Below are 24,643 nucleotides of genomic sequence, written 5' to 3'. Positions count from 1 at the left end.
CGAAAGAGCGTTGTCGTAAAAGACTTCGTTCCATGACTTTTGTGAGTTTGTGACCAACTTTCAATTCACTCCCATTTGCACCGTCGTATTTTAAAAGTTGTGATCAATATGATAGAACAAGTGAAAAAAATAACAGGATACTGCGCTTACTTAAGCTTGGCTATTTGGCTTAAAAAGCTGCGTTAGGGCAACTTAAGACAAGTATTGTTTAGACTGTGATCTATTGCAGAGAATCTGTCACATTCAAATCGCAACTTAGCTTAGGTTGTTCTTAAAACTTAAAGATGTTGGTGTAAGGGAAACGGGCGTAAGGGCCGTATGCAGAGATCGTCATTTTGAAGCATTATACATATTAGTGTTTTGTCAAATCAATTGCGTCAGCAAAACTGACAAGTGTAAACCCGCCTTTAAATACGACGGATGCAATTGCAAATGCTTTAACAATTCAATTTTATAATTATATTAATGGATATTAATTACAATTTTATTATATTATTTAATTTCTAAAAAAAACTCGGACGTTTTTGGGACATTCCGGAACATACTACATCTGTATTCTGTCAAAACGACACTCCCAAAGTGTCAATACTATCAATTGTCTAGGTGGAATTGCCTTGGGTTTTGGGTTTTGTATTTTATTTCTTTCGGGTTTTTAGCCGCGTGGGTAAAGTCGTGTTCCTAAGCGCCTTTAGCGGCTGTTTATTTTAATTCAAAATGTCGTAAGTATTCTTGTCTAATAATAATCCCCTTTTATCAAGAACATCTTTTGCACTATGCAGCAAAATAAAATTATTTCTTCATCTGGAGATTAATCTAAATCTGGCTTGGTGGAAATTATGGCAAATTTGTGATAATTAAGGAAATTATTTTAGGTCAAAAGTGTCCAGAGACACTCTCTACGAGTGCGTTAATGGAGTGTTGAATAACTCCAAGGAAAAGAAGCGGAACTTCCTGGAAACAGTGGAAATTCAAATCGGTCTGAAGAATTATGATCCCCAGAAGGACAAGCGTTTCAGCGGCACCGTCAAGTATGTTGACCTGAAACAGGCAATTTAAAGCTTTTTATTGATGTTTATCACTCTCAAAAACGCTTTTGTAATGGTCTTTAAGTTGTCTGAAAAATCAGGAAGCCTGCATAGGCGGACCTGCACCCAGGGTCTTAAAATAACTGGGCAGATACATTTTAGTATTAACTAATTGTATCGACCTAATATGTAGTTTGGTAATCAAATTGCAAACTAACAATATGTGACCCAAAGTGGTTTTGGTAAGTTCTAAAAAGTGTCTGGTGAAAATGTCTGATCAACTTGGTTTGATCACATTTTTCACACTTATTTTAGTTTAGGAACTCCTACACTATAACATAACCTAACAAACTTTGATATTCATCCAATAAAATTTATAGATTGAAGCATATTCCACGACCAAAAATGCAAGTATGCATTCTGGGAGATCAACAGCATTGTGATGAAGCTAAGTCAAACAATGTACCGTTCATGGATGTGGAAGCTTTGAAAAAGTTAAACAAAAACAAAAAGCTTGTGAAAAAGTTGGCTAAGAAATATGATGCTTTTTTGGCTTCTGAGGCTCTGATCAAGCAGATTCCCCGTTTGCTGGGACCTGGTCTGAACAAAGCTGGTAAATTTCCTGGTCTCTTGTCTCATCAAGAGTCAATGACCCAGAAAATTGATGAAGTTAAGGCCACCATTAAGTTCCAAATGAAAAAGGTTGGTTTAATTTTGTCATGTGATTTTAGTGACATTTTTGCATCATCAAGCCAACAAATTATAGTTTTAAATACTAATTTTGTATGGAAGATTGATGCAAAATTAAGAGCAATTATAACTACCGCTCTTGTGCATTCAATACAAGTGTGGCTTTAAAATTGCTGACAATTCAAAGTATAGTTGCATTTGGTTTGGTTTACTTTGAATAGTTTTTTGATGAGTTATGTTTTGTTCACAGGTACTTTGCCTCTCTGTGGCAGTAGGACATGTTGACATGACACCTGATGAGTTGGTACAGAATGTTCACTTGTCTATCAACTTCTTGGTGTCTTTGTTGAAGAAACATTGGCAAAACGTGAGGTCTCTTCATGTCAAATCAACCATGGGACCTCCCCAACGTTTATATTAATGTTACATATTATTGTATGTATCATTTTTTAATAAAGAACTAAGTAAATACTTTTGGGTTAATATTTTGTTAACTTTTGAAATTCCTGACCACTGCTGCTCATAAAGTCATAAAACTAAAAGTGTTGCTTGACGGTTGTCCGTCATTCACTTTGCATTGTTGCCGTTATCACCATTGCGACGTTGTCGTGATGGAACCTTCGAGTAAAAAGAATCAGGAGGTAGCAAATACTAAACTTCCGAAGTTAGTCGTAAAACAGTTTTGTTTATATTTGGTGATATGTGAAGTTAGCTAAAAACCGCAAAGATGTGTTGTTTTTGTTTGTTTTGCTTTTCGGTCCATTAAAGGTTAATTTTTGCAAACTTAAATTAGTTGAATTATTATTATTGACGAGTGGATTTGTGAATACTGGGCAACAGCAGATTGATTATCGTCACTGATTTTCTCTCCCCCATTTTAGTTCCTGTCTTTGATTTATATTTTTTTATTCATTGAACAAGACCATTTTTGGACAGCTGACAAACGTACAACTTGTCAATTGTCAAAAACAGCTGTTGAACGAGAAAAATCTAGAAAATTAGTGAAAAGTCGAAAGGCAACACTGTATAGGTACAGTCTTTGGAATCCTTGTATAGGTCTGTTTATGGTGATTGACTGATTGTTATTTGTGGTTGTTATTTATTAGAAAGTCTTGATTCAAATCGTCTAACACTACAAACACTGAAAAGGTAGTCAATAATAGTGTTTCGGAGTGTCTTGTGAAAGTTTTTGTGGAAAGGTAGCATTGAGTTCTCTGTATGGAATCCAATATATTCAACAGTATGATTCAAAATCACAACCCACCAACACAAGGGGGCCAATCTTCAGTGTTTGGTTACGACACTTATCCAGGACAGAGTAGTATTTACCCCATGTGCGATAATTATAAAGAACACCCATACTCCAATTCTGTTAGTTTGCAGCCCAATTTTTTGTCATCTGTACAAATGCCACAAATCCCTACACCAATAGCGCCCCAAATTCCCTCAGTGTTTTCATTTGGAAGTAGCCCAAGTTTAGCTTTTCAAACAGCTAACATGGGTTTTCCTTCAGAACAAAGAATGAGGCTGATTCTAGGAAAGAGAAAATCAACATCACCACCGTAAGTTCACTCAATCTTTATTCCATTACTCTAGGCAATACAGTAAAGTTTCTTGTTGTAGGCCACAGCCTTGCAAACAACATATAACTGAAGAGAAAATGGCCGAACATATGTCCAAACTTCATATCAGCTCTGAAACAGCTTCATCACCATTGGAACCAGATTCGGTGAAAAACAAGAGATTGTATATGTGTGAGGAACTGAGAAAACTGCAAACAGATTCTTTGCTGCCACCCTCCTTATTGAAGCAGTTTAATAAACCTTGTACTGCATTAGTTTTATGGCAGCCCAATCCTAGTATACCTAAAGTTTCAAGTAAGTATTTTTTCTACTTTAACATTTACCATTAACCTTTAATACTGCCGAAAATGTCCCAAACTGCCTTGAAATACATCAAAATGCCTAAATTGTTTAAACTGCCTCAAGATTCAAGATACAATTAATAATACAATTTTAAGCTTGCAACACTGTAAAAGCCAGTGCCTTAAAAATGTAGTTTAAATGTTGACAAATTTGTAAATTATTATGACATTTGGTTTAGCTGTTTTCAAATTATTGGTATTTAAAAATTTTGATTTTTTTTGTTTTCAAGATCACAGTGGTCATGATTAATCAAAGAAACTAAACGTCATTAGTAGAATCCCGATTTCTAGAATTTTTTAAATTAGAATAAATAGTTTAATAATATTAGATATTAGGGTAAAGTTGGGTAAATGTAAATAGGGGTACCTAATTGTAAAGGCGGTTATATTTGTAAGATAACTCATTTGACAAAAAACCACAGGAGTTTTGACGTAATCTTATTGATTCTGTAACGTCGCACATAACTGTCCAAATACCTTACAAATCCTCCTCAAGTAGTCTAAAAGGGTTTTAAAACACTACAGAAACTCAAAATGCTTCTAAAGCAGTTTCAAAAGAGCCTTTCAAAACAATCTAGAAGCTTCCAAAAGTTTTTAGAATACTCTAAAGGCTTCCAAATGATCTTCACCTAGTCTAGAAGCTCTCAAAACATTTCAAGAGGAGAGTCTAAAAGCTTCTGTATGATTCTAAAGCAGTTTAAAAGTTTCTAGAACCATCCATAAGCTTTCAAATTTTTCAATGCCTTTTAAACTTTCCAGAATCCTTGCAAATGCTCCTAAAGCAGTCTAAAAAGATTTTAAAATACTACAGAAACTCTAAAGTGCTTCTAAAGCAGTAAAAAGCCTTCCAAAAGCTTTTAGAACCATCTAGAAACTCTAAAATATTTTAAGACAGTCTAAGAGTTTCCTTATGCTTTTAGAGCAGTTTAAAAGCTTCCAAAAGTTTCTAGGACCAGATCCAAATGTCTTAAAAGCAGTCCAGAATCTTCAATGCTCTTAAAGTAGTCTAAAAAGATTTCAAAACACTACAGAAACTCAAAATTCTAAAGCAGTCAGAAGTCTTTGAAAACACACCAAAAGCTTTTAGAGATTGGAAAAGATTCCAAATGCTCTTCAACTAGCCTAGGAGCTCCCCCCAGGAGCTTCTAAAGCATTTCAGAATCTTCAATATGCTCTTTAAACTGTCCAAAAACCATCCAGATGCTCCTCATCAAGTTTTCAGAACAGTCTAATCATTGTGTATGCTTCTAAAGCAGTTTAAAAGCTTCAAAAAATGTCTATAACTGGAAAGAGTTTTGTGCTTTTTGCTTTTTTACAGATTTTTATGCTTTTTTGTGAAAAATAATTTTGCTTTTTATCGCTTTTTTTCACCATTCTAATGTTTTTTCATCCCGACTCTAGTCATTAGTATTCAAATTGATGCTCCATCTTGTGTGCAGAGGAAATTTGAGGTCACAATGAGGTAATTTAACAAAACAATATATTGACCAACTGTCAAATTCGGTTAGGTTTGGTTCCTTACTATTCTTTTATCTTATTGGCAACTGTGACTTTAAAACACAATAAAATCAGTCTTTAAATGCCAATAATTCGAAAAAGGCTAAAACAAATGTCAACTTAATATATATTTTTTAAGTCAGAAGGAAAAGATCTATCAACCTTGTATTTTTGTTCACTTTTCTCATAATCCATTATTTTAATCATTAATGATTTTTGATGATTTAGGAGAAGCCTTATAACTTTTGTACTAACAGTTTTTCCCTATATGCAAAAATAAAGTCGCTGCAAGCTGTCTAAATATACAACACTGTACATTCCAAAAATAAAATAAAAAGTATGGCTTTCAATTAAAAAAAAAAAATTATTTTTATGATCATTGACTGAATTTTAAATAAATTTCAATAATTTTTTTTTAAATAAGTTTTGCTGAGAATTTTCCATCTCTCCTCTTCTTACTACATATTGATTTTCTATCGATAATTTTGACATTTTTATACTAAAACTAAAATATAACCCCGAAAATTCAACCCATTTTACGTGTTCTAGGTAACACCTCCACTAATAATAACGAAGATGAGGAAAATGAAGACGTGAAAGACGAAGTGAAACCTTCTTCTAGTGTAAATATGGCTTTTGATGTAGGGAATGATCTTAGTGGGGATATGGATTTAGATCTTTAAATATTAGGTTTGGTAAGGATTAAATCTAAGACTGATTTGGGAAAAACTAATGGACATCAAATGTCTCGTCTCTGCTTTAATGTTTTTTTTACCAACATAAAAGCGGCACATTTTTACTAGTTTCCGTGTGATCTTTGCTTGATTTTTTATTATTTAGTTAAAAGTGTTAAATTATACATTTTTTTATAAAATAAAGTCTTTTATTTTGTTACCCCTTTAATTATTATTAGACCTAAAAAAAAAGAGAGAGAAATTTAGACACAGTTTGGTTTTTACTTTATCAAAAATTGATTAAAATTGCTTCAACGGTCTGACAGTTATAGCAAAAAAACGATTTTTTTAACTAAATTTTGGAGGACTGTATCTTCCGCAAAGACTGATTTGATGCAACAAATTTTCAAATCAGTTGAAATTGTGGTTTGAAATTTGAGAACTCTGTAATTCGGTTATTTTTGGTAGTTCAGGGAGGTTGAACCACTCAAATTAACCGTCTTTGGCTCCTTTTTCCAGTGGTGTTGAGCAACAAATTCTATCTGAAATATGGCGTACAGGGTGACCGAAAACAGGCAATCACCATAATTTCCATGCACACCCTGCATACTGGAAGCAAAAACGGTACTGAGTTAATTAGGAATATTTCTTCCATTTTGCAAATTTTTTGTAACTTTCACCGGTTTCGAGCTATTTAGCAAACACTGGTTTGATGCAACACATTTTCAAATCAGATAAAATTGTGGTTTGAAAATTGAAAACACCCTGTAACTCAGTTATTTTAAAGAGTTCAGGGTGGTTCAACCATTTAAAAGAACCGTTTTGAGCTCCTCTTTGCAGTGGTGTAGAGTAAAAAATTCTAAAAAACTGCGTACAGGGTGACAAAAATATTGAACCACCATACTTTTCTTGCACGCCCTGTATACTAGAAGCAAAAACCGCAGTGCAAACTTACGGTGCTGGCTTAACGAGTCCATTAGAAACATTTTTGGTCTCTTAAAATTTCTTTGTAATTTTCACTGTTTTCGAGTTATTTAGGAAAAACTGATATGGTGCAACAAATACGAGTTTGAACACAGTTTAAAGGACAGTCAGGGACAAAATCGCCTGTAAAACCCACTTGGAGTAAGAAAATTATAGTTTTAAGCATATTTTTGAAATCCTCATTAAATTGTCTGTCCGATGACCTGAAAAATACTACAAAATTTGGTAAAGTTAGGGAGAAAAGCGGTGTCAAAGTTTGAATTGGCAAAACTCAGCTTAAAAGGACAGTTAGAGCCAAAATCGCCTGTAAAACCGACTTGGAGTAGGAAAATGATTGTTTTAAGCACATTTTTGGAATCCTCATTAAATTTCCTATCCAAAAACCTGAAAAACACTACAAAATTTGATACAGCCAGGGAGAAAAGGGTTGTCAAAAATTAAAAAAAAACGCATGTCAACTTATTTTTTGATGGACTATCGGACCACCCTATATATGCAGTTTTAATATTAGGGTTAGTTCTACTTGAGAGTGTTAGAAGTAGGTGCAGTTGACGTTTACATTGCTTTAGTTCCGGATTATCATGGTTAAAGACAGATTGTTTCTTGGTTTGAAATAATTTCAGAGAATTCAGAGAAAAGTTACTGTTACACTTCACAAAAACTGTCACTAACGTTCAAGTTATACGTTAGAAAATACAAACAAAACTTTGCTCTTATAAACCTTCTTTAATAGTCTTGGGACATAAAATAAAAAAACTTTTTAGAATACTCTACTGTCACAAACAAAGTTGCGGTAGCCGGGACAGTCCTTACCAACGTTGGAGTAAGTCCTTTATATAAAGCTCTTACTCCTTCATTTTGTGCTATTTTTGTAACAGTAGTTACTAGACTGTCACTGATATTATTTACTTGTATACGAGATTTGGCGACATCTACTGGAAAAGTTGTGATCCAAAATATCCCACCACCAACAGCCCCAGCAATCATAGTCTTTAAAAGACCCAAGTCTTCTTTCTTTTGATTAGGTTTGCGCAACAACTCCCTTGTACCTAAATCAAAAATAGTTAATTAGTAATGCAAAAAATGAGGATGAATTAGGTTTTGACCTTCATATCCCCCAAAAAAGAAAAAATATCCTGGCATTTCTCTGGCTAGAGTAGGAACTAAACCTCGGAACAATCCTCTGAAACCTTCTGTTTGCACTATTTGTTGTGTTAAAGAAGTAGCTCCAATGTATTTAGTTTTCCTTCCCTTAGCAGCTGATTGACTATGGACTTCATGCATTGCTTGCAGTTTGCACTTTATTAGTTCTGAAGGTGTAATGGCAATAGATGAAAAAAACGAAGCCAAAAAGCCTGCAGTTGCATTAGAGAGGACACTAAGTTCATCAATGCTTTTTGCCCCTACAACAGTGTGGTCAAGTTATGCAGTAAAGTCACAACTTTAAATTACCTGTGGATCTAAGTATAATTTTTTGACAAAATCCATAGCAAAGAAACAACACTGAATTTTCAACTACATTAGTTGCTAAAGCTGGAATAGTACCAGCGTACAGGCCACGGACAAGTCCATCCTGAAGCCAAGTTTTTTTAAAACAATCTATCATATTTGTATATAGTAAGGGGTATGTTTGCATTTTAACTTTGACTGTATCAAGGGGTTGGCCTACATATACTAAAGCAATCCCACCTAGAAACTCACACAAGTAAAAAAATGTGTTACAGAAAAATTAGGGTAAAAGTTACCTAAACAGCCTGAAGTAAAGTCAATAAGTCCATCCTTCATATGGTTTTGATTGTGAACTTCCGCTTTGGTATCTTGCACTTTATCTGGTTTATCCATGGTTCAACTTTTCAAAACAACTAGTTAAGTAGTAGCTTTCTTTTAATCCTTTTTCATTATCTTTTAGGAACCCACTCCAGACTTTAGATAACATTTGGAACTTATGAAGTAATTACATTTCAACATAATTAACGCAGTTGTTAATGTTCTAGTTTTACTGAAAATCATTTCTTCATTTACATGTAGAAGAAATCCTTGAAATAAATAAACAATAATTTAAAAAGAAAGCAGTGCAAAAACCACGTGCTTGACACGTGCTGTTTTGTTATTACTCCGCTTCGCTTCGTGATTGGTCAGTAGGGGGTATAGTTGCAATCAAGCGAATGTGCATTAAGAGTAAGAAGTCTTGATGACAGTTGACAGTGATGTTCCTTGTTCCCTAGGGTTAGGCTTGCGGTGACGTCACAACTTTCAACCGCGGTTTTAGATCTAGCACAGTATTCAGCAAACTGTCATCATCAGCTGTTTTATATAAAGGACCTAAGAAAAAACTAGGTTATAATCTCTGTTTGATTATTAGCAGAGCTTTTTGATTAAAATAACAGTTATTACGTGTAATTAAGTGAGACCTTTATTCACAAAGACTGTTTTTTGTGTCGTAGTTGGTTGTTTTAAGCCGCAGAATGTTGTTAATGCAAACGGGTTGTCCTTCGTAAATCACCTGTCAAAGGTTTTCTTTGAAATGTCAGTTGTCACTGTCATGTGTACGTGGAAGTGAAGTATGGTTGGATGGTTGTTCTTCAATGTTTTGATAATTAAAAAGTTTTTTTATTAAAAATATATCAAAAGAATTGTTGCCCAATTTCAAAGTAAGTTACTAAATATATCTCCAGTTCATTGAAACACTGAAACTAAAATTGTATTGTAGTTAAGCCGCATAATGTCAGAGGATCAAAATCCTGATCCAGGGGGGAGCAATCCCAATCCCCCTTTTTCTCAAACTCCCCTAGAGTTGTCGGACTTAAAGGACCAGAATGAGCAACAGCTTCTGCTTATCAATCAACTAAAGGAAATGTTAAGGAAAGAACAGAGCAGTGTATCTCAAGATAAGGTTAGTCAAAGTGTTGTTAAGGAAGTATAAACTTGTTTGTTATAAAAGTAGGTATATCAATTGTTAAGTGTAGAGAGCATTTTGGGAAAAGATGGTTTAGTTTATTTACCTAAAAAAAAGCCATTACAGTTTTGTAGAGTATTGTGGTAACCTCAGTGGTGACACAAGATGTAAGATTTCAGGTAGTGTCTTTTTAGAAGAAGTTATTCCTGAGCATACATAAGGCAAACCCTTAAAGCTTATTTATTGGGATGTCATGTCCCTTTTCTAACACTTGTTAGAGTGTATTCTTTTAAACTTTTTTTTTTATACATCATTATATTTGCTTTGCTATTTTACTCAATAGTAGTCTCTCTTAATTTTGCTCTGACAACATAGAAACAGCAAAGTTGCAATGCCTTGGTTTAATAAGCTGTGGTTGCAGTATTTTTTCTGAATTGCCAAAAACTGATTACCAAATTGATGTATTATTTTAACTAGGTACTTGTCAAATGTTTGACACATATATTGATTATTTTAAATGGAACACCCTGTGTTTTATTAGTTATTTTATCCTCATTTTGACTGTATTTTTTAAACAGCAACAAACAGCAAACTGTGCTAACTAGAAATCAATGCACACAACTTAAAAACCGAGATTAATTAGGTCACCTCTGTTTCCAATCTGGGTCCCCTAAATAGCTGCCTGTGAGAAAGAGAGCGCAACAGCCCACAACTAATTGCTTAGCAAAAGGAATTTTACTCAAACTCACTGAATTAATGCTGAGGACTATACAGGGTGTTTCAGGTTAGAAAAAACAAAATTTTGTATACAGATTGGATAAACTACTCGCCATGTCAACTGGGACAGTGATTTTGTTGTGTCATTTTCAAAACCTCGCCATTTCGAAACGAACCAACAGATTTTAATGCGGTTGGGACTGTCATTGGGTTTGGGTTATTGGCTTTTTACTGATGTAAAAAACTTTTGCTTTAATGCACTCTAACTGTCTTATACAGGGTGTGAAAGAATTGCGTGCAAAAGTGAACATACTGTTCTTGATTTAGGTAGAGGAATATGTTAACACCTTGAACAAGGTTAGAGCAAAAAGGTCAAAACGAAGAGAGAGTGAGTCCAGTGTGACTAGTGTAAGCATGAGCCTTAACACTAGTGGTGCAAGCATTGATGCAAATAAGAAAGAAAGGGTTAATTTGCTCAGACAACAAATGGAAGAAAACAAGTAAGTTTTTGATTCATTTCATTAATTTTTGGTCAACACTAAACAAAATGACAAAATATTTACTTTAGTTGAAGTCTAATGTATAATTTTACTCTTTTCAAATATCAAAAGCTGATTGATATAAATCATTGTGAATTTAAAAGATATTTAATTTTAGAGCAAAATTAGCGCAAAGAGGTAGAAGCCAAAAAGGCATAGAAGAAATGGTATCTCAGATGCAAGCTCAATTTAAAGATTCTGTAAACATTGCTGCTTCTGTTGTTGATGTCAAAAATCTAACCTATAACGAGAATACTCCTCAAAAGGAACTCTACAATATTTTATTAACTAAAGAAAGAAAAATTACTGCGCTTTTGACCAAAACTCAAAAACTAGAAGGTTCTATATTGGATCTCCAAGAGAACCTGAAAGAAAAAGATTCTGTTATTGACGCTAGAACAAAAGCAATAACGTTAATGACCGATAGTTTAAGCAAAAAAGGAAAAAGCACCTTAGACGCTTTGGATGAAACTAAAGAGCAGATGAGAAAAATGCAGGAAAATTTCGTTACTTTGGAGGGTGAAATGAAAGCCCGACAATTGACGCTCCTTAACGACTTGAAAATTAAAAACTTTGAGATCGCTGAGTTGCAAGAAGCTAACAGATTGTTGCAAAGTGAAAATGCAGAGTTGCAACAGAAAACATCGGCTGGAGTATCAACGCCAGATGGTTTTGATACCAATATCACTGAACTCTATGATGAAATCCAAAAGTTAAAAAGGGAAAATTTGAGCCAATCAACACTAGTTGAAGAGCTGAATGAGAAACTTCAAAAAATGTCTGAAGAAAAGGATGTGCTTGTATTGCAAATTTCTCAACAGGATAGTACAAAGAACCTAGAAGAATTTGAACAGTTGAATTCCTTCAAACAAGACTTGGAAGATGCATTGTTTAGTCTAAAAAATCTGAACCAAGAGAAGGACAAAATCGCAGAAAAAAATTCTCAACTCACACTCGAAAATTCAAATTTATTAACACAAATAGGCGATTTAGAAAATAAGTTTAAACAAGCTAGTAGAAGTGATTCAAAAGATACAAAATCTGAAAGCGAGGAGATTGCCAAACTGAAGAAACAACTTGATGAAAGCAATAAAAACATGATTAAAATGAGAGCAACTCAAAAAAGTAAAGTGAAAGAATTGAACAAGAAGCTTGATCAATTCAGGAAAATGAATGACGCAAATACACTTATTGGACAACTACAAAACGAAATAAGCAAACTAAATGAAAAAATTGCCGAACTGGAGGATGAGAAAGGAAATCTGCAGTTGGAAATGGTTGACTCATCTAGCAGCATTAAAGATGGTGAGTTATTTCAAATAATATAAAGGTTTACTTAGGTAAGGAGTGTGATAATACAAGGGGCTTTTATTTTTACGAAAATAGGTTTGTACGTTTTGTTTGTAGAGAATTACATGGATGGTACCTTACTAGATGTTTATGGAAAATTTTGAACATTTGGTTACTGAGGTTATAATTCGTGATCTATCGATCTAAAATGTTTTCAAAGAAGTGATATCACATTTAGTATTCTTAATGAGACCTGATTCTAATGTTTTACGAGTTATTAAATGTCTATTTTTTATTACTATGCCACGGAATTTAGTAGAAAATGAGCATGTCGCACGTTGCACGCTACTTTGGTGTGAAAGCCCACTTACAGAGCCATTTGAGCGTATTTTTTTAACCTGTTCGCTTATTCTAATATATAATATTGTATAATTATCATTACAGAACATTCTGAAACCAGGAAAGAAATTGAACAACTTAAGGAAGATCTTGCTAAAGCGGAAAATAATTTATCTGAAAAAGACAAGATTATCATGATTCTTGAAGAAGGTACTTGTCGCCACATTTAACAATTTTTTTGGGTTTAATATTTAAGTTTCTTTAGAGGTTCTCTCTCTCAAAGAAGATTTAAAGGTAAGAAGCGAAGAGGAGGTTAAAGTAAGCAGTCAAGTATCATCAGAAATGTCGTCAATTTACTATGAGGAGCAAATAGAACTGCTGGAGCAAGAGAAGAAAAAGCTGAATGAGCAAATTGACTTACTGAACGCCGAAAAAGTCGATTTGTTACAAAATTTGGAGGAGATTAAGAACGAAAAAATGGATTTAAATAACAAATTGGAGTCATACATTCAGGTGCAAAACTGTTTTTATTCAGCTAAAATGTATGTTAATTTTAAACTTGCAGGAAAATATGGAGCTTATAGATAAACTTGAAAAATTAAGTGCTGAGAAAGCTTCATCGGCCGAGAGTATTGAAATCGTAGAAGGTTTGACCCAACAAGAAAAATTAGAATTGGCTGCTTACCAGAAACATTTGAATCCTGAAGGTAGTGTGTTACTAAATAATGACAAGATTTTAAGAACTTTATTGCAGACGCTACCACCGAATCTTTAAAGTGCGGAGAGGAGGACAACATTGAACCTGCAGCAGAACTAAACGAGTCTGTGTTGCAGTTGAGCGAAGACACTGCCGAATTGCTGCAGAAAATTGATATCTTCGCTCAAGAAAGGAAGGAGGTTATGCAAAAAATGGAATGTTTGAAAGAAGAGAATGATACACTACATATAAAGGTAAACATTTTTTAGTCAAAAAGTTTTACTTGTAATTGTTCTAAAATTGTCAATAATTATATTACAAGTGGTGAGTATTTTTTTAAATATTTGTTGACAGTTTTTATGCAAACTTATTTGACAATTTACGAGCCAAAGTTGTTGAATAGTGTTTCAATTAAAAGAAGCTGTTATGCTCATTCTGAAGTGTGAAACCCTCAGTTCAATACAATGGGATATTGAAGGGTAATAATAGTATTTTTGCGGTAAGCTCACTTGTGATATTTTTCTAATAATTTCGTTCTGATTGGCCAAAACTACGCATTTACATGGAAGTTGATGGCTATATTTCTTAAATGAGTGATATAATCTCTTGTATTGCTTATACAAACATCTTGATACTTCTTTCCTCGATTAGTTTTACCGTAGTAAAAGGTTCTCAATTTTGCAATTTCGATAGCAAAACATGAGTATTAGACAATTATAGTATGAATGTAGAACAGCTGCTAGAGTTCACATCGTGTCGGTTATTTGTTGCTGTTAATGCTTTCTTTTTAAATATTGACAAGAAAACATTATCTCCTTCAGTTCGTAATATTGATGGAAAAGATGCATCCGCAGTAATTCTCTCTTCAGCTAGTGTTTAACGTATTTTTTTCCTATTGTTTATATTAATAATTCTTCAAATTGGCAACACTCTTAAAGTTGCTATGCCTCGAAGAACATTAAGTTTAGTTTCAATAGGTTTTTATGCTGCTTTTTCTTTGGTCCATAGTTTTTTTTTTAATTGTAGTATTCTACCATATCAGTATATTGTTATTAAAGTAAAAAATAAACTTGTTCAGTATTACTGAAATTTTGGGGCAAAATTTCATTTTTTGTATAGTACAAATACGAAAATGAACGAACGAATGTGTGCAAAGCGCAGGTCAGGTTACTGGTAAATAGCTCTGGCTGTCATGAAAAGTACATACACGCCTGAGAAAAGCAGAACATTACAGTACAACTAAAATTTCAATCAATTTTCGCTTGTATACTTTGTTTGCTAGTCTACACCATTTCCAAATGCAGTTCAGAAACGGCCAAGTGAGATTCAGAAACGTTGACCGTTTCTATGTAAATGCGTAATTCAGAATAAGGAATGACGTAATGATCGTGAATGCAGTTTTCATTGGCGTTTCTTATATTTGTATTTTCGAGTTATTCAGAAACAAAAACAAACTACATTTATTAGTTTTTGCTTATCTTGTTTCAGATTAAAGAAATTGAAAATAACAAGGATATTTTAGAAGAGACCTATGAACAATTGCAGAATGAAAAGGAAAAACTTGAAGAAGAAAACCAACTTTTAACCGTGAAAATAGAGAATTTGAACGTCGATGAACAGTCCCAACAGGTTAGTTATACTTGCCCATTTGTGTTCTGAACTGTAATTTTATAATTTTTTTAGCCAAACGAGGAACATGCTTCCGTCGTGGAACTAAAACAACTGCAGCATAAATACGAAGCTCTGCTTTCAGAAAACGAAGAACTGAAGCGTACACTCAAAGATTTCGATTCGATAATACAAGAAAAGTACGACTTAGAATCGCGACTGCGCGACGCTGTTGAGAATAACAGCAGCCTCGATACGAAACTAAATTCAGACTTAGATGAAATAAACAATTATCAATTAACAATTGAAGATAACAAGGAGGAGCTTATTAGATCTTCGGAAACTATTGCGAAGTTGAAGAGCGAGCTTGAAGAACGGGAAAATGACATTAAAGAACTTCAGATCAACATCAGCGACTTAAACAGTGTAATCAGCGAGTTGCAGAATAAAGAAAGCGGCTTTGAAAACATGGAATCGGAGCTGAATGACTTGAAATCCGATTTATTTAAACAGATTGAACAGGCTGGTGATTATGAAGCTGAAATTGCTCAAAACGATGAAGTGATCAGGAAATTAAATGAGCAACTTCTCAATACCAACCGCAGAATTTCGGAGCTGGAAAACGAATTGGAGTTGAAAGATGGCGAGTTGGAAAAGCTTTCCAAAGAAATCAATAATAAGGACTCTATAATTAAGAGTTTGCAAGTTGATATTGAAGAGAAGAATAAGTCTTTCAAAGTGGTTAGTGAAGATATCAAGGAGAAATATCTAAGACTACAAGAACAGTTAGAGAATAATGACGGTAGCTTACAACATCAAGTAACCGAGTTAAGCAATAAAAACAAAGAACAACTGGAGAAAATGAAGAAAATTGCGGCAAATTTAAAAAAGAAAACTCAGGCTTACAATGAATTGGAAGTTGAAAAAGAACGGTGGGAACACGAAGCCAAATACAAAGATCAATCTATTGCTAACCTACAGGAACGATTGACGTCACTTTCAGAAGATTTTAAGGGGCGCGAATCCAATTTAAGAGCAGAAATTGAAGAACTAAAGGAAGAAATTCAGACACTGCAACAAACCAACGCAGATCAGCAGAAATATATCCAAGACTTGAAGAATAAACAAGAAAAAGTTGAAACGAACTTACAGCAGGAAATGTCCGCAAGCCTGCATGAAGAAGTGGACTCCGCTTATGCCAATAAGTTTGTTCCTGACGACAAAATCAGAGAGCTGGAGTTGCTAGTTGAAACTTCTGAGAGTGATTTAAGCAACTTTAAAGATCGAGTCAACAAACTCGAGGAAGATATTAGACGTCTAGAAAAAGCTAAATCTGAACTAGAACAATCCAATTTAGATTTATCAGAGAAGCTAAACTTAGCATCAAACACAATTGATGAGAAGCTGGCGATACAACATCAGCTTGAGCTGCGCTTGTCTGAGCTGACAGCTAATGACGAGATTTTGTTAAAAAAGCTGGAAGAAACTCAAACAGAACACGCAGAAGTGCTTAAAAAAAGCAAAGACCACGAGGAACTCATAAAAAAACTGAAAATCAAGCTGAAAAAGTCCCAAGATAAAGTTAATGAGCTGAAATCCACCCAAGAGGTACTACAAGCTTTGGAGGCTGCAAATGAAGCTCTAAGAAAACAAATTATTACTCTCGAAGATCATCAGAGACATATTCAAAATGAAAACGAGTCATTGCATAGAAAGAACTTGTCAGACTACGAAAAAATTGAATCCGACTATCAAGTTCAGTTGGATGCTTTACTGAAGGTTAAGAACGAATTGACCGTAGAAAATGAGAAACTAATTGAAAAAATCAAAGAAGTGGAAGACCGAGAACAGGAAGCCGTGACCGAACTGGCCGAAATTAAAAAGAAACTTGAAGAAGTCGAGGAGAGTAAAGTTGAAGAAATTAGGGTGCTGTTGGAAGATCTTGAAGCAGCAAATACTAGAGTTCAGCAATTAAACGAAAGGCTGCGTGACGCTTCAGTGCAAATAGATCAAGTTAATCAACAGCTACAGGAAAGTCATCATAAATCAGAGCATTTAGAACACCAGCTTCAGGAGTTAAATACTGATAACTCGAAATTAGTTTCAGCGTTAAACGACGCAAACAAAAAACTACAGGAATCTTTGGCTGATTCAGAAAAATCTCGCGCGGCAGCCCAGGAATTAAGGCTCCAAGTGGAAGCTTTAGAATTCGCCAAAGCTAGTTTAGAAGCTTCCTGTGAATCTTACCAAAAACTGGAAGACATAGTTGTGTTCGAACCACCGTCAACCAGCTTAGAAGGACAGTCCTCTTCCCATCAAAATCTTAGTTTAATTATTCCTCAACCTTCCTCGGAGCTAGATACTCTACAAAACGAATTAGATCGTACCAAAGCAGAACTTCAGGCCACTTTGCAGCAACTCGCAAACCTTAAGGAGGAAGTTTCCAAGATGCCTAAAAAGAATGAACCAGAGAAAGTTGTAGAACGTCACGAAGCCGTTCCAATTTTTAGCGCTTTTGCGCAACCTGAAGTATCAGAGGACTGGTTCCAGTCCCAATGTGAAGGTGCCAGTAAGCAAGAAAACGAACCTGGTTTTTCACCGGTAATTGAAGAAGGACGGGAAGCGTTGTTGAAGAAAATTAAAGCTTTAGAGTTTCTACTGTATAACATGGATAAGGAAAAAGAGATTGCGTTGGATCAGTGCACAGAAATGATAAACGAACTAACACAGTTAGTTTACAGTAAAGTGGAACAGCCAAATTTAGATCTGGAATCGCAGATAGTGCCGGTGAATGTTGCCAAAACTTTAGCAACTGACACAAAAAGTTTACAATCAACGGAGTTTGAAGTAACTAATCCAATATCCGGCCAGCAGTCAATTCCAGTAATAGAAGAAACAATTCAACCTAAACACGCTTATGTTTGTTTTGATGAAGAACAACCTTCTATAAGTGCTGCAAATCAAGAATCACCGCAACAGGAAGTAGTGGAACAAACTTCAAATAAACCCATTCTCCAGCAACTTGAATACCAACAAGTGCCACCAAATGAACAACAACTCCCAGTAGTTGAACCTCTAATCCAACCCAAGCAAGCATACCTTTGTTACTCCAAAGACGATAAACCTCAAAGCTTAGAAGCTTTCGAGGAAAACGACGATGGTTGGGGTTGGGGACCTGAAGAAGCCAGACTCGAAGCTGAACACTTAAGCTCTGTAGAAAGTACACCACAAGTGAGAAATCTACTTCTTGAAGTGCAGCAGTTAAAAGACAACATAAGAGTGTTCCAAGTTGAACGAGAGCATCACTTGGAAGAAATTAAGCAGTTGCAAGTTAAATCGGGAAAACTAATTAAGAAATATAAAGAGCTGAAAGCCAAATATGATGGACAGGCCAGTAAAAAACCTGAAGAAGACTTCTTCGATTTAAACGAGACTATACAAGACGAACTAAAGGCCCAAGTACAACAACTAGAGAAGAAATTAAAAGAATTGCTTGCTGAACATGACAAAGAGAAATTGGAGAAGAGTAACTTGCTAAAGAGAGTGGACGTTTTGGTTGCTGCAAACGATAGGCTAACCGAAATGAAGGAGATTCAAGATTCAGAAGTGTTGAGATGGCAAAGAAAATACGAACAAGCCGCTGAAAAATTACAACAATACGACTGGGGTAGTGATGGATTTGGTGAAGCAAAAAAAGTGGCGACCACTTCCAGTTCCGAAGATCAGTCTGCAAAAATAAAAGAATTAGAAGACACTATTAAAGAACTAAGCCTGGATAACGAAGAACTGCAAGCTTTGTTGGAAGAGCAAACCTCAAAAAGACTTGAGCTAGAAAAACAGAAATCAAGCCACAACGCTGAAGAAGTTTTTGAACTACAAAAAATTAATGAAAACCTGCATAAACAACTAGAAGAAATCCGATGTCAACTTGCTCAGGAAGTGTTAGACAAAGAAGAGTTAGTACAGCAGAAACTTGTCCTTGAAAGTAGAGAAATTTCAAACCAATCACTTTGTAGCGAGCTTGAAGAGACCAGATTGAAACTTAATCAGGTTCTGTCTGAAAAAACTGATTTCCAGACAGAGAAAATGACTTTGGAAAAGTCGCTTCGTGACGCCGAACGTGCTATTTCTGACCTTGAAAAGAATTTTAAAGAAAAGGAGGAACAAAATTATTCCCTACAACAGCAAGAATGCACAGAACAGATTCGTAAGGAATTAAACGATAAAATACTGGAATTAGAAAGGCTTTGTTCTCAATTTGAAGTTCAGTTGAAAGATAAAGAAAACATTATTATTAATCTGAACAAAAGAGTAGAACAGCTTCAAGCAGAAGTAACTAATTTGAAGCAACTGGAAGACAATTTCCATTTAAAGTGTGAAGAAGTTACCAATCTAACAAGAGAGAAAAAGCAAAAAGATGACGAATATGTTGAAGTAGTTCAAGAAATTGCAGAAAAAACCAAAGAAATTGATCGTTTAATGTTGGAAAGCCGTGACTACGAAACAACAGTACAAGAACTTTCTCAACAAATTAAAATCCTTTCAGCTGAAAACCAAACATTGAATGATCGATTAAATGTTCAAGGAAACACTGAATTAGAATATGAACAACTAAAAACCCAGTTAGCTGACAAGCAAGCTGAAATTGACCGCCTCACTATTGAAATTAATAACAAAGAAATCGAATTTCAACATAGAATTTCCACTTTAACGAATGAATTAAATGAAACTTGGCAGATCCAAGTAGACCAACGCGGGGCGGACGTGGCAGAAAGTTGGAAACTCCATTTAGAAATGGTGGAAAAAGACTTTGCTTCAATACAACAAAAAATGCAGAATGATATTCAGGAACTAGAGGAAAAATGCAATATTTTAGTAAACGAAAATAACGAATTGAGGAAGAACGTAGATCAGGAGATACGTAATGAAGTTGATAAAATGTCGGGATTACATCAACAGATAACGACCCTGCAACAAACCGTAAATTCTCTTAACCAGTCAATTCAGGAGAAGGATAAAAACATAGAAGAAATTGAAAACAAATTGTCTAAGTATTTAACGTTTGAACAAGAATATGAGTCTTTGAAAGCTGATTGTGAAGAAAAAGCAAGAAAATTAGCCAGCGTTAATGTTATTATCGAAACTACTCAAAAACAGTTTGACGAAAAACGAGCTGTAGTTGAAGAACTCGTGACAATTTTAGAGAAACAATCGCTTGCTCCGGTGTCGTATGAAAAAGATGATATTTTGCAAGAATTCCAGCGGCAGTTAGACAACGCCGGAAAAAACAGTCAGGAAATCGCAATTCTTCAACAGCTCGTTCAAGAACTGGAAGAAAAACTAACCAGGGTGACGGGAGAAAAAAGTAGAGAAATAACCGGATTGAACCAGATTATTGAAGATCTTGAAAAAGAAGTGGGAATGATGCACGCGAAGGAAGCTGAAATAGTCCGATTAACCACTGATTTGAACAAAATTCAAGAGCAAGCGAATCAGTTACGACAAGAGATTGGTGTGCTTCAGCAACAGAATAGTCTTAGTGAAGCTGAACTGACTAAATTAAGCCAAGAACATTCCAATTGTTTACTCACTCTTGAAGGCAACACCAAGAAGATCCAGGAGCAAGAATTAGTGCGACAGTCTTTGGAACAATCACTTCACGAGAGAAATGAGCAAATTAGTGAGTTAAATTTTAAGTTGAGAAATTTGGAAGATGAAGCTCGCAATGACAGTAATAAAGAAGTTGAAGCGTTGAATGGTGCTCTAGCGAAAGTAAAGGAAGAATGTCTTCTTCTCCAGGTAAGTCTCAATCATAGACTTACTAACTAGAGAAATCTTAATTTTCCTGCCAATAAAGTGGAACAATGTTGAATTCTTTAGTCACAGGGGTCGCCATATGTCAACGTTTCATGGTATTCATATGTAATTTTTATGTCTCGATTATCATGCAGTATGCAAAAGAAGTCAGAAACGCTATTTAGAGCTGAACCAAAAGCCGTTTAAAAATTTAGATTTTCCGAGTATAGTCAACTTTCAACATTAACTTACTTTCAAAAAATATGTTCTATGTACAAATTTTTGAAGTGGTGAGATGAAAATCCCATTATACGAAAATGAATTTGTAAAGAATTTTTTTTTGTGTAAAAAAGTGTACCGCTCATAATCTATGCTTTTTGAAGAGGACAGTGTTAAAGTGATTTGTATTCTTGGGCTAGTTTGTTTTTGGTTTCTCCCTCATTTACTAACTGTCTGTCATATTATCTCGTATTGTGTCTCCTTTCAAAACCGATTTATGTGCGAAACCATCTAAAAAATTCTACTTATTCTTTTTTAGAATTCCCTGTCAGAATGCAAAAAACAGCTTGCAGAAACTGAACAAAATCTCCTGGTCCGAACTCAAGAATTACAGCAAGCAAATGAAAACATTGTCCAGTGGCAACATAGTCAGATGTACTACAGTGACGAAATTGGCAGATTGACCGCACATTTACAAGAAAAAGAACGCGAATATAACAGTTCGTTAGAACTATTAAAGAACAATCAACTTACGGAGTTGCAAAGGCATTATGATGAGCTCTTATCGAATAAAGATCTTGACCTTAATACGCTACGAGGTCAAATTCAAGAGCTTATCAATGCGAATCAAAGTTACGCTGAAAGGTAAGTGGATGTCAGATTACTGTTCTTGCTTTTGATTGTGTTTTATTTATAACAGACTGAATGAAGAAATAGCTTCCAAGCAACTGGTGGAGCAACAGCTAAATGAACAGACTCAATTGGTTGATGAAGACACCAAACAGCTTGAAGAGCTAAAATTAATTATCGAAGATCAAGTTGCTAAGATTGAACAACTGAAAAAAGAATTGTTTGACAAAAGTAACCAGTACGATAGTTTGATAGCGGAAATGGACGTTGGACGTCTTCCGGTTACCACGCAACCTTTGAGCGCCACAACACTAGTAAATTTTTACAACAATATTCGCATTCGTTAATACTAATTCACATTAAACAGGATCCGTTAGTATCAGCACAAAAACGTAGTTACGACGACGAGGATCTTTCGGAACCAGTCAGTAGAGCGGAATTAGATTTGGCCTTGTACATGTTACATCAACGGGATGTTCGGTGTGAGGAACTTACCGTGGAGTTGACCCAATTGTTGGAAGAAAGAGACACCTTACAGTTACGTCTTTCGAATGCCATAAGAGAGAAGGAGGAACTTAGACGATCCACAGCTGGTAAGTGAAGAAGTATTATTTAATTTTTTTTTAAATTGTAAATAGGTCATTGTGGTTCAAAAACACACGTGTTCTTTTGAAATGCCTCAAAACATAAGCCAAAATGCAATGTTTTGATGCCAACTGTCAGTGAGGATGACAATTAGAAGAATCATTTTGTTTACGTTCAAGATTAGCTGTAATTGGTCTATTTCATATCGCACAGTTGCGGAAAGTCTAGAATTATGTCTTCGTTCAACCATTGGCAATTGCCTACTTATCCGTTCTCTAAACTGTTAAGGAATGAACCAATATTCCTGTAGGAGTAGAAAAATAAATAAGACAATGTGTTTATTTACATCTTTAAAGCAATATTAACATTTAATTTTTAGGACAAAGTGCCAGTTCCACATCAGTGTCCAACAATCCTGAAGTTTCGCCAGGTATTTCATCTCCTGCCTTAACTAGTCAAGAATTACACAAACATTTACCACCTGACAACTCAGATTTGGCAACAAAGTACGTATAAGATATTCAAAAGTGTAACAAAAGTATCTAATAAGTGTTTACAGGCTCTCGGAATTAAAGAATGTGGGTTACAAGAAAGATAAAACGTTCGTCGATGAGCAGGAGGCGAGGCGCCATCAGCAATTGGCTATCATGCAGCAGCATATTAATGAGGCCTCTAAATTGCCACCTGAGGCAGCTGCTAAACTAGTCGATGCTACTTATACACTGTGTAAGTTTAACAATTATTACTAACTGATAAAAAATAGTGTACACCAAGAAGGGCAAATAATTTTATAAAAATGCCAGTTAGACAAGGGTGAGAGATAGCTAATTCAGCTTTCAGATAGCTAAATAACCGATCGCCAACTAAATATCTGGTGAGTTTGTTGTTTTTTAGCGTAAAAAAAAATTACCTAAAAAATACCTACCTAGATATTTTAAAACTTTACAATATTTGACAAAGTCACTGTCCAGTAAATTATTATTCGCCTTAGTATTTACTGCTTAAATATCCCCATTTTTCCTTATTTTAATATTTGATTTTATAGAGTAGTAACTTTTCTATTTATTCTGAGTGTTTTTGAAAGTTTAGTTAGATTTTTATTTTATTTTTTATTATTTTTTTTATTTTTATGTTTTTTTTTATTCGAAAACCACTGAAATGACGTACAAATTGAAGGTTGACTGGAGCATGAACAGACCTAAATAATTTTTTCCAGCTCGTGATGTTCAAAGCCCATCTAAAGTACTGCTAAACTGGCTATGGGGGAAGAATCCACCGAAAGCGAATGATTCATAGCATCCACTTAAGGTAAAGTTTTACGTTCCAACCGTCATTAGGGAGAAGAGTAGGGACCGTTTGGTCTATTCTTAAAAGTTTGTACAGGGTGATGGAAGTTATCTTTGTAATTTCTTGCTTAAATTTTAAAAAAACTCATAGGAACGAGAACTACATTTTGAAAGTAAAGAATATTTTTTTTAAGAAATTGTTTACATTGTCAGACACTAACATAATCGAGTGTATTGGTTTTTTGTTAAATTGTTACTTCTTAATGACTTTGAGTTATAGTGTTTTTAAACTATGCAAAGATTGTTTATTTATAGCAAGTTATGCATAAAACAATCATCATAATTTGACACAATTTACAGTAAATCACCCTGTAACGTTGCAATTATAGATTTATTTTTATAAATATTTATAATGTATGTTTTTGTAACTTTGTTAAAATGCAATTGCTAAATGTTTAATATAGAAAAATTAACACTCCATGAGTCTTCAAGACTATCATATAATTACCGTGATAACTGTAGATAGGTCTAAAAGCTATTAAGTGTTCCTTCATTGTTTATTTCTTTTTTGTTTAAAGTTTATTATTTCATTGCGATTGGTAAATAAAGTTATGATTTTTAATCGATGGTCGTTTTCCTTTTCCTTTGTCCAGTAAAGTAGGTATTAGTTAAATTAATAAAGATTTGAATGATGAAACCTCACGTTAATGAGATTCCAACACTTTTCATTAGATTGCTCAAGGTCGTGGATTAATTGCATGAGTTCATAATTAGCTATAAATGAACACACTTGGGTATTCTGCAGGAAATCAAAACCGACCTTAATGTTATGTACAAGTGTATATTATAGGAAAAACCACAAAAGTTAGAAAGTTGCCAATCCAAATTATTGAAGAATTTAAAGAAAAATTAAAAACAAAATTGAAGTTAAATTTAAAATAAAAAAACAGGAAAAGTTTTTCCAGTGCCAAACCGTCTTAAAACTGTCCTTATCAGTTTTAAAATCGGGGTCCTGGATCTCCCAGTATCCTCTTCCCAGTCACTGAATCACCCTGCATATCCAATAGCAAACAAAAACTGTGCGTAAAGAGGGTCATTACGTAACGGAAAACTAAGCGTAATTAGCTATTTAGAGGTCGTAGGTAACGTAGTTTTTCCTGGAAATTGGCGAATGCAAATATTATGAGTAACTAAAACGTACCTCCTTGTGCTTCTGCATTTCTAATAGATTACACTTGGTAAAGTAA

General features: G+C 34.5%; 4 protein-coding genes across 4 annotated transcripts; 3 read left to right on the top strand and 1 right to left on the bottom strand.

Moving 5' to 3' along the window:
- The first annotated feature begins 558 nt into the window (after positions 1-558).
- Positions 559-2,186, top strand: RpL10Ab (ribosomal protein L10Ab). Its single transcript, XM_081981510.1, has 4 exons — positions 559-719; positions 873-1,028; positions 1,406-1,727; positions 1,966-2,186. Exons 1-4 carry the CDS (start codon positions 715-717, stop codon positions 2,134-2,136), a joined length of 654 nt encoding a protein of 217 aa, XP_081837636.1. The 5' UTR covers positions 559-714; the 3' UTR covers positions 2,137-2,186.
- A 484-nt stretch (positions 2,187-2,670) lies between these two features.
- LOC145730336 (uncharacterized) lies at positions 2,671-6,030 on the top strand. The gene is made up of 3 exons (XM_081981509.1): positions 2,671-3,277; positions 3,339-3,592; positions 5,686-6,030. The coding sequence occupies exons 1-3, from the start codon at positions 2,934-2,936 to the stop codon at positions 5,817-5,819; spliced, it is 732 nt and encodes a 243-aa protein (XP_081837635.1). The 5' UTR covers positions 2,671-2,933; the 3' UTR covers positions 5,820-6,030.
- Positions 6,031-7,500: 1,470 nt separating this feature from the next.
- Positions 7,501-8,925, bottom strand: LOC145731222 (mitochondrial ornithine transporter 1). The gene is made up of 4 exons (XM_081982892.1): positions 8,540-8,925; positions 8,247-8,483; positions 7,901-8,197; positions 7,501-7,843 (listed from the first exon to the last, which is right to left on the bottom strand). Exons 1-4 carry the CDS (start codon positions 8,634-8,636, stop codon positions 7,521-7,523), a joined length of 954 nt encoding a protein of 317 aa, XP_081839018.1. The 5' UTR covers positions 8,637-8,925; the 3' UTR covers positions 7,501-7,520.
- A 398-nt stretch (positions 8,926-9,323) lies between these two features.
- Positions 9,324-24,018, top strand: LOC145731220 (uncharacterized). The gene is made up of 16 exons (XM_081982890.1): positions 9,324-9,445; positions 9,505-9,687; positions 10,735-10,907; positions 11,065-12,251; positions 12,681-12,785; positions 12,841-13,088; positions 13,141-13,282; positions 13,330-13,526; positions 14,761-14,901; positions 14,956-20,679; positions 21,215-21,540; positions 21,596-21,839; positions 21,893-22,118; positions 22,490-22,616; positions 22,670-22,836; positions 23,327-24,018. The coding sequence occupies exons 2-16, from the start codon at positions 9,517-9,519 to the stop codon at positions 23,404-23,406; spliced, it is 9,258 nt and encodes a 3,085-aa protein (XP_081839016.1). The 5' UTR covers positions 9,324-9,445; positions 9,505-9,516; the 3' UTR covers positions 23,407-24,018.
- The last annotated feature ends 625 nt before the right edge of the window (positions 24,019-24,643 follow it).

This window comes from Ips typographus, linkage group LG6, assembly GCF_016097725.1.
Source record: "Ips typographus isolate SLU linkage group LG6, UJ_Ityp_2.0, whole genome shotgun sequence".
NCBI classification, from domain to species: Eukaryota; Metazoa; Arthropoda; class Insecta; order Coleoptera; family Curculionidae; genus Ips; species Ips typographus.
This window is presented reverse-complemented; position numbering and strand designations above follow the sequence as displayed.